This window comes from Cynocephalus volans, chromosome 6 (assembly GCF_027409185.1).
Source record: "Cynocephalus volans isolate mCynVol1 chromosome 6, mCynVol1.pri, whole genome shotgun sequence".
Taxonomy (NCBI): Eukaryota; Metazoa; Chordata; class Mammalia; order Dermoptera; family Cynocephalidae; genus Cynocephalus; species Cynocephalus volans.
In genome coordinates this window covers 70,246,576-70,256,391 of record NC_084465.1, presented here as the reverse complement: position 1 = coordinate 70,256,391, position 9,816 = coordinate 70,246,576, and the positions used below count along the sequence as shown (strand labels likewise).

The following is a 9,816-nucleotide window of genomic DNA, read 5'->3' as shown; positions in this document are numbered from 1 at the left end:
AAATGGTCTGTGCTTTGGGGGAGGGGAGCTTTTTAAAAAGCAGGGAAATGCTTTAGGAGAGAGAGGCATAAAAAAAAAAAAGGAAGAAAGAAAAGAGAAAAAAAATTATTTCAGACTCCAGGCAGCAGCAGACACAGCAGCCCTTGCAAATAGAGCAGCCCTGCACTATTGAAGATTTGGACACGTAATGCTTCAGACCACTGATTTGCTATTTTCTTAATTCCCGCTCTTCTTTTTCCATATGAATCAAACAGTCTATTGTCCTTCAGGGTTTGATTTGATCGCTACTGTTCACATTTCACTTTTGTATTTTCCTCTTCCTATACCATTACTCATTGAGTGCCCTGTGAAATTACAATCGTACATTTTCAACTCAGCAACCCATTTGCAGTGCAAAAATAGGGTCTAAATAATGGCTGAATTAGCCCTACTGGACAGTTTCAGATGTAACACTCTCTAATAATTATATTGCAGGCTGGATTAGGATGCTATTATCATAATCTGGACGCTTACAATTATCTGTAATTTGCAAAGATGCGCCAGGTCTTGATTACAGCAGGTTTTTTTTTTTTTTTTTTGTATCACGCTAACCATCACTAAACAGTGACAGTAATAACAGCTAATTTTGCTGGCAATATAAGAGGTGCTGGGGTGTGCAAACAATTTCACACCTGGATGTGCTCACTCAACCAAGAATATAGAGAAAGCGCTTCTGCCCTGAGACTCAGAAAAATATTCTCCTCTGCTTCGGTTCAGTATAGATTTCTAGACCCTGATCATTGCTTAAGAGATATTCACTGGGGGTAAGTTTTTATTTCTTATATACTTCAAGGAACAGTCCATATTTCTCTTCTCACACTTTCCAAGCTATATGTATTGCTGTTGTAATTTATCATGGACAACAACTTTGTTTTATAGGTTTTTCAATTCTGACCTTTTATCCCCCTTTAACAGTAAAAGGACTTTTGTTCTGGTGAGTAAACGGATTCGGGTGAGAATGAGATCCTTAAGATCCTTGTTTGTCTTTCTTGCTTTCTGGGCTGTTATTGTATTTGGTGCAGCTTGTGACTGGAGACTGCGAAAAGGACCAGGTTTCTATAAGATGTGGAAGGAGTTGGCTGGAGATTCCCAGCTAAAATCTACTTGAAAATTGTTACAGCTGATCCTAGGTGAATCCCTTGAGGTCTTTACATGTGGCCATGATTTTAGGTTTTGAGGCATCAAGAGATCAAACGGAGCTCGCGATGGGGCTCCTTTAGAATCATAGGTACGCGGACGTTTGCAAAGGCAGGTGTATTCTGAATCTCTCCACTGTGTAGCCCCTTTGACATCTTTCCCCACACTTTAGGGGAAAGTTTCCGGAATAAGTGGCCTCTGAAACCCTTCAAGGCTGCTTTTCAGGGCCTTTGCCTCAAGCTAGTGGAGGTTGGGGGTAGAGGTGGGAGGAGGGTATGCGGTTCTTAGAGCTAGTGCCCGCCGATCCCAAACGCTGCGACGTTGGGGTTAGAAGGGCATGACTGGCTGAGACGCAGGACCAAGCTGCGGCGCCAAGGACCCACTCTGACTTAGAAAGGCACCAAGGAAGACTCCAGCAAGAAGCGTGCTCTTCTATCTATAGATGACACTGTTTCCTGACCCTGTAGACGTTGCAAGCAGCTAGAGATAAGCGCGGGAGACCGAGAAATCCTTGCCTTCCCTACCCCCAATGCGGAAAGGCTGTGGTAGGAACCTTTGCACTAAGTGTGTCAAAAGATAATAAGATGCTTATTGGCGCCGAGGAGAAATCGTCCCCTTAACGCTCACCCCCCTCCTCCCCTCAGCTATTGTTCTCGCTGTCTTTATTAAATGGAAAATATGGTCAGAACTAGGCTCTAGAACTCAAACTCTGCAACGTCCGGAAAAGTTCGAACGTGGGGAGGCGTAGTAGGCACCGCGACTGGGAGATGCTTTTTGCCCACGCCCCTCCTTACCAATCCATCCCTCGGGAATCGGTTTACTATGCGGTCAATACATTCTAAAGAGTGAAAACATTAACCCTTGAGGTTCGCAGGATCCAGAGGAGGCCCAATTCCAAGGACAGTTCTGGGGGGACTACTTTGCAGAATTTCTTGGTTAATTAAACTCATGTTAAGAGATAAAGAGATCGATACAGATGTATCATAATAATACCTCCAACATGTTAACATGCATTTGCTGGTTTCAGAATTCCATGCACTCACAGTGGTTTGGCATGTATCTGGTGAATTTTTTTAAAAGAAAAATTAGTGTTGGTTTCGATGTATGGTAGCTTTCTCTCTAACGTAATTTGAATAATTCAGCAAAGCCCCACTACCAGCTGTACTTCTGCAGCCTCTTCCATTCTTTTCAGCATTATAATTTTGGTTAATTTTCAATTTTAGGTCCTACGTCTCTGCAATTTGTGTATGAATAACAGAATAATTTCCCTCTTTTGTTTCGCCTTTCCTGTTCCTGAATCTAAATAAAGATGGCTTTTTAGTATTAAAAGTGGAAGAAAATTACAGGTAATTATCTTTGACGGTAAAAACGCTGTAATCAGCGGGCTACATGAAAAATTACTCTAATTATGGCTGCATTTAAGAGAATGGAAAAAAACCTTCTTGTGGATAAAAACCTTAAATTGTCCCCAATGTCTGCTTCAAATTGGATGGCACTGCAGCTGGAGGCTTTGTTCAGAATTGATCCTGGGGAGCTACGAACCCAAAGTTTCACAGTAGGAAGGGGGAAAAAAGAAAAGAAAACATTTTTCCTAATGTAACAATGCGAATGCTAGAAAATGACAAGACTGATCGGTTTTAAACCATTCTGAAGACTGACTGAGCGTGGAAGTTGCTCAACAAAAAAAGGAACGGGTATATTGGTAAGTAGTCTTTGCTTTGTGTCTAATTATAGTGACTGTCCTTTTGCACGACTGTATGTCGCTGTCATTATATGGAGCACTCTGAGTATCTCTATTGACTTCTGATAAATGGCTCAGTGGTTTCAAGGTTCATAATTTGAAGGATGCCCAGGTCTGTAGCCATTAATTCTCACAGTATGGGGCTTCCTGCTTGTATGACGAAAGAACTTTTCATTTTCATTATTTGTGTGCTTTCCACAAGATCGGAAGGATGTATTTCATCCAGGAGGGTGCATTTTCCTACCTACCTAGCTTGCAATGGGTTTAAACATTAAGTAGGCATAATTGTACAATTTGCTGCTTTTTTTCTTTTTTGTTAAAAAAAATCTGCTTCTAAACAAAGGCAAATACTGCTGTATCATTTTGGTTGGGAAAAGGGGAAAGAGAGTATTCAGTTTCAGCACTAGAAACTACTGGGTATCTAGAGGTAAACCTGGGGATAGGTCATTCTAATGTTTAAAAAAATAATAGATAAATGTGTAGAAATTGTAATAAAAGCTTAATATGTAAAGGAAGCTGAGAAAATAGCCGTGGTTAGTGTTGAAATACTTAAGAGAAAAGCTACTGGTGCAAACCGACATCTTTGCACTTGATGTTTATATATAGGGCTTCCCATATTAGGAAATAGGAATTTTTTTAAGAGTGATAGAAAATATAATGGGAGGGAGGGGAGGGGAGGGGGGAGAGAGACAGAGACACACAGAGAAAAATATACAGGACACTCCCAGCATTTTGTGGCTTTTACTTCATATATGAAAGAAGACAAAAACATACAAAGTATATGTACAACTAAAATTCAACAATATATACAGAAATGTTTCTCAATATAAACGTCCCTACTAGCTTAGTAAATGCCACCAATTCACCTAGTAAATGTGTCAAAGCAATAGAATGGTGATTTTGGTTGTTTCCTCTGTCTTTCCTGATTCCAATTCAGGGTTTGGGGGTAAGATGGGGAAAGATCTTTTTTGGTTTTTTTGTTTGTTTTTTTAAATCTATCATCATTCCTGGTCATTGAATTTTGGTAAAACATGCAGCGTTCCTTTTGTGGCAATGTTCTAATCTTACAGCTGATTTTTTTCTTTTACTTTAGAAAAGGGCTGTTATGTGAGAGTCTTTACTTTTTCTTTTTCTTTTTTTTTTCTTTCTTTCTTTTTTTGTTTTTTGTTTTTGTCAGTCTGGGATTGGTAAATAAAAATGCAGGAGTCCCAAATGCTTCTCTTTCATCATGTAATGTCTTAAGCTCATTAAACAAGTAAAAACGCTGCCATGTTTGTGCAGATTCTTCTGGTGGAGGGGAAATGTCTGTAAAAAGAAAAGTCATTTTGATGGATACTCCCAAAGAGAAGAGAGGAGGCTCAGAGTCTGGATCCCAAGGGGTTAGGGAAAATATCCTTACAGTGAGGGGTTTCAGAAGTGCCGGCATAGAAACCAGTCTTTCTCTCTCTTTCCTCTCTCTGTCTCTGAGATGCAGGATCAATTACTGAGATTGTTCAAGGGAGAAGGCAGATGAGGAAAGGAAAGGAAAAAAGAAGAAAGGGGAAGGAGGGAAGGAATGGAGGAAAGGGAAAAAGGGATGAAAAGTAGAAAAGAGTGAGAAAAGAAGCCAGAGAGAGAAAGAGCAAGCGCCCGGCCGGTGTCTCCTCACACATACGAGTTCTCCCGAGACTGCTCCTTCGGCTCTGTTTGGCAGATGCAAACATGTTCCGGATCCTCCTGGTCTTCTTCAGATGTTTCCCTAGGGTGTTCCCTGGGACAACTCACATCATCTGCGGTCTCTGCATCGTGTCCTGGTGTGGAGAGGAGTACCAGTGCGAATAGCCAGGCATGTAGCTGTTGGGGGGCATACTGACGCCCTTGGCCGAGGCGGAAACGTCCCACACTGGAGGCAGCGCCGGCGAGCGCGGCGACAGGGCCGCCGAGCCCGGGAGGGGGTCACTCTCATGAGGGTTACTGCCCTGCTTCAGCAGTTTCTTAAACTTAGAGCGTTTGTTCTGAAACCATATCTTCACCTGGAAGAAATGCAGTAATCATTAGGCCAGATAAACATCAAACCGGTGCCTCTCACGTCACTTGAGGCTTTGAAAGCAGTGTCTAAAACAACAACAACAAAAACCACCGCAAACGCCAAGCCAAGTCCCCGCCTCCTTCCACCTCTTTCTAACCTTTTCCACCCCCTCCCTCCTCCCCCCACCAGCTACTAGGTATCTTGTCTGGATACCTAAAGTCATTGTAATTCTTGAGTTGGATGCTAGCCTGGATTTAAAACAACAGCACAAATAAGAATAAAATAAGAAATAAAGTGAAGGAGATAACTGGGTCCAAAGCATAAAGAAGAATTTCTAACAGGAGCACTTTTCTGATCAAAGCCATACAATTAAATGCACCTTCTCAGGTGTTTTTATATTTACCAACCCCTAAAGCTGGCATCTCTATGCATGCACAGTGAGCATGAACAGATTTCATGACTATAACAGATTAAAGCCTGTACATTTGTAACCAAATGCCTTAAATAAATCTGTGCATATATTGCACATACAATAGACTATGCATGAAGCATCTTTCTCCAGACATGAATATATCCCCATAATCCTGCAGGGATTAAGGACCACAACGCCCTCATTCCCTACTTTGTATTTTGCTTAGTTAAATCATGGTCAACAATCATCACATGACTGTTAGTGTAGTCACTAAAAGTCAAAGGGCTTCTGAAATTTAAATGTGAATCAGGAATCTGGGATAGGAGCACATCTAGGCCAATATTCCAAATCTACTCTATTTGAAGAAGGAAATTCTATGGTGCAACTTCCTTTACCTTTAAACATCCTCTGCCATAGGAATCTGCTTTTCCAAAAGGAATACAAGTCACTAAGTAGCTGGAATCCCTTTATATCAAACCCCAAATATTTTCAGTGGCAATATGGTAAGAAAAAAGAAAGCTAAATTGAAAAGAAGAGCATGAGGAGCATCTGTCTTAAGGCACTACACAATCAGTCCCCGGCAATAGTATCATAAAACCTGAAGTCCCCTTGCTGAAGATCACCCACCGCAGATGAGGCCTATCACCCCATGCAGCTAAGTAAAGTGACAAGGACAAAAACCTCAGGTGATTGCAGCCTGGCTTTAAGATCAGGGTCCTAATATACCCACCTAAGCCCCTCCCTGTGAAATCTGAAATGTCCCATAAGTCTTTCAAATTAATGGGATAGGAGAACTTCAGCAACTGTACTTAACTGTGGCTTCACCTGCTATAATTTGGGGAGCATTTCTATTTGATCTCTAACTTGGCCATTGCCCCCAAGTTCTGTGCTCCAAGGAGGTACCACAGACTGCACCAGCCCATCACCAAGTTGACTGTACCACCGAGCTTAACAGCAATCTTGAGAAAAACCAACCTCACTTGTACATGGGTGCCTTTATTAAACTCTATTGGAGTCTATGCCTATCGGGCCTTTTTTTTCTTTTTTTTTTTTTTTCCTACTTCACTTCATAATTTTTCTTTCTATGTCAATGAGTTGAAATCCTTATTAGCTCCCTGGGCCCACAAAAGGATCCCTGAGAAAGGTGGGCCTTACTCTGTCTCCTGGTCTGTACACCTTTTTCTCCTACATGTTTATTCTCTTTCATGTTGTTCTGTTCTGTAATAGGACTCGACTGAACTATGAGTTTGGTCACCTAACGATACTAGGCTGGGGTGGGGTCGCCGAAGGTTGGGAGCATATGCAAATCCAATTCAGTATTCAATACCAGATCATTTATTCCAAACTGTGTCATCCCAGTAAAGTGCATAACTGGAGCAAAAAGCATTTGTCATTAAGCTCCTTCCATCCTTGGTTGACTAGGCCAAGAATTCCTCCTTATGTGCTCCCTGTCCGATCTGCAAGCAGGGTCAGCATTTCAGGGATACTCGAGCTTCTCGGGAATTACCTGTGTTTGTGTCAGTCCTAAGGAAGCTGCCAGTTCGGCTCTCTCGGGAAGGGCCAGGTACTGAGTCTGCTGAAAGCGATGGTTTAAAGCCTGGAGCTGCAGGCTGGAATAAATGGTCCGAGGCTTCCGGATCTTTTTCCCTTTTCCATTGAATCTGATTTCCCCGTTTTCAATCACTGTAGTTTTTTGTTGATCTGCAAGCAAATGACAGAGAGGAGCGGTCATGCGTGAGGCCACTGCTGCCGTCTCCCTGCGGGTGGCCTGCCTTGCGCCGGGTCTCCCCAAAGCCCAGTAAGGGTTTCCTCGAAGCTTCCCCACGCCGCCCTGACTTCTCTGGGTTCACGGTGCCCGTGTGCTCCCAGCGGCTGCGCAAACTTCCCCTGACTCGGTCTCTGATTCTAACACTGCGCAGTGCCTGGACCAAGAGAGCGCCCAAGGTCCATGGGCAAACAGCAGCCCTTAGCCGCAGCGGAGGCGGCGCGGGCAGCTGTCTGGGACGTGTGGCGCTGTATGGTGGCTCCTCTCCGGGCCAAGTGGGGCCCTTCGGCCTAGCTTTACAGTTTCTGAAGCTGTGCTTGAGCCACCAGGGTGTTTGTGCGCCCATTTAACTTGATGTCACCAGCTCTAAGCCCCGTGCATCAAGCCCCCGCGGCGTGTTGTAAATGGTTTTGCTAAGAGGGACCAAAACCCCAAACAAAGCAGAACCAGCCGCTCAAACTAGCGTCGGAGCAGGCTGCGCCTCTCATGGCAACTTGGTGCCCCTCAGGTGCTGAGAACCATCAGCCCAAGGCCCTCTGCTTTGCTTTCAGGAACAAAGGAGCAGCCAACATTGTATTGAAAACCCAGAGGGAGGGGTCCCAGCCAGGGGTGCGGATGGGGGACACCTCAAAGCCCACAGGAAAGAGCCCAATTGTCACTAGTTTAACCAGAGCCGCAGGCCACGCCAGCTTTCTTCCGAGTCACCAAGGCGCCTCGGGCGCCCCACGCAAACTAGGCCACTGCCTGCGCAGCGTGGGTTGGGAGGCAAAACACGCTCCGCAGTTCTGGCCCAGAAATGTCCCCAGTCCAGGCAAACTCCGGACGGGTTACAGCCCGGAGGGAAGGAGCATGGCAAAGGGCGCACAGATCCGGCGGGCTGGAGAGCGCAGTGCGGATCAACTTGTGGAGCGAAGCCTGCGCCGAGACGGGGGCGCAGCCCGAGCCGCGCGCTGGAGGCGGGGGAGAGAGGCGGCCGCGCCGCGAGGGAGCCGGGGGTCCGCGGCGGCGGGAAGGGGCCCGGCTGGGAGAGGCCGGCAGCCAGGCGCCAGGCGAGCGGGCGCGCACGGGGCCCTGCCGGGGACGCGCTGGGCCGCCTGGGGGAGGGGGCCGGCGGAGGCCCGGGCGTTGAGGAAGTGAGCGGGGCGGGGTGGGGGGCAGTCGGGAGGCGGGAGAAGCGAGCTGCCCAAGCGGCCTCTCACCTGTGTCGTCCCCTCGCGTCTGGGCGGCCGCGCTGCTGTTGTGGTAGGACTGGAGGTAAGGGCTGTGCTGCGAGTGGCTCATGTAGGGGTAGGCGGCGAGCGAGCGGTGGTTGTAGGAGTTGCCTCCACCCGACGCGTAGGGCGAGCCGTGGTGGTGGTGCTGGTGGTGGTGGTGGTGCGAGCCGGCAGCCGCCGCCGCCGCGGCCGCCGAGTGCAGGCAGTGCAGAGGGTAGTGCGCGCCTGCCATGGCCGGGGAGCTCTGCTGCGAGTGCGGCTGCGGCGGCGGCGGCGGCGGCGGCGGTTGCTGTTGCTGCTGCTGCTGCTGCTGCTGCTGCTGCTGCTGTTGCTGCTGCTGCTGCTGCTGCTGCTGCTGCTGCCCGAACTCCATGAAGGCGGATTTGGACGAGTCCTGGCCTTCCAAGCCGTCAGCCATCGTAGTCATGGTCATCATCAAAACTTTGGGGGCTGGAGAAAGCCTTCTCCCGGGTTTCCTCCACCCTCCCCCACTTGGTTCGCGCCGCTCTCCCCTCTGCAGCCACCTTAGCTCTTGGGATCCTTGCAAAAAAAATATTTTAAAAATTTTTTTAAAAGAGGGGGCGGAGGTGGTTCTCCCTCTCCCTCGCTCTTCTCTAATATATATATTTTTAATATAAAGAGATATAGTGAGCGGGGCCTTGTTAACTCAAAGGGAGGAGGAAGGGGGAGGGATGGGAGAGGAGAGGGGGAGGGGGGAACCTGCTCTCCCCCCCTGCTTTCCCCCCTTGGATTTTTTGGGGGCTGGTGCAGTTTAAGGCAGAGATTTTAAGGTGGATTCTGCGAAAGTTGCGCGTCTGCTTTCAGACTTGATGCAGACGCCACGAGTCGAATGGTTTGTCTCCAAAGGGCAGCGCTTCCCCATTGGTCAGTCGCCCCCTGACGTCACAGGCGCACGGCTTCTACTGGCGTGTGCGCCGCTCTCCTAGCTCTTCGCCTACCTTCGGCAACTCCAATCCCAGCCCCGAGCTGCAGCTGGGGGCCGCGCTGAGCGGCACCCAGGGCCGCCGGGGAGGGAGGCGCCTCCGCCCTGCCGGACGCCGACGCTTCCCGCTGCAGCTCGTGCCCCAAATCCCGGAGCCCCACTTCCCCAAATCGCAGCCCGGTAACAGCCTGGCTGGGAGCTGCTCGCTCTCAATCCCTTTGCACCCTTGCAGGCTGCCTTCGCTCAGAAGCAGTGCCCCCTGCATTTAAAGCCAGGCCCCCTCCCTTGACCTTCCCCCCACCCCAGTTCCACTACACTCCCGCGGGAGCGCCCTGTCACAGTGGATTTTTTTCTAGTCGTACTTTATTGAAACCATAGAGAGAAGAACCCCCACACCTGGGCTCCACCCCATGGGGGGGGTAGTAAAGAAAAAGAAAAATCAGACTCTGTTCTGGCAAGGTTCCTGTCATTTCAGGCCGTATTTCCTATATATTAGACAAAGGGGGGGGGGGATTTTTTTTTTCCAGAACGCAGCAGTCTGTTCTAAAAGCAAATCG

At 47.7% G+C, this 9,816-nt stretch overlaps 1 protein-coding gene across 1 annotated transcript; it reads right to left on the bottom strand.

Annotated features, from left to right (window-relative positions):
• Window positions 1-4,677: 4,677 nt before the first annotated feature.
• Window positions 4,678-8,752, bottom strand: DLX6 (distal-less homeobox 6). The gene is made up of 3 exons (XM_063101385.1): window positions 8,302-8,752; window positions 6,845-7,038; window positions 4,678-4,929 (listed from the first exon to the last, which is right to left on the bottom strand). Exons 1-3 carry the CDS (start codon window positions 8,750-8,752, stop codon window positions 4,678-4,680), a joined length of 897 nt encoding a protein of 298 aa, XP_062957455.1.
• Between the last annotated feature and the right edge of the window lie 1,064 nt (window positions 8,753-9,816).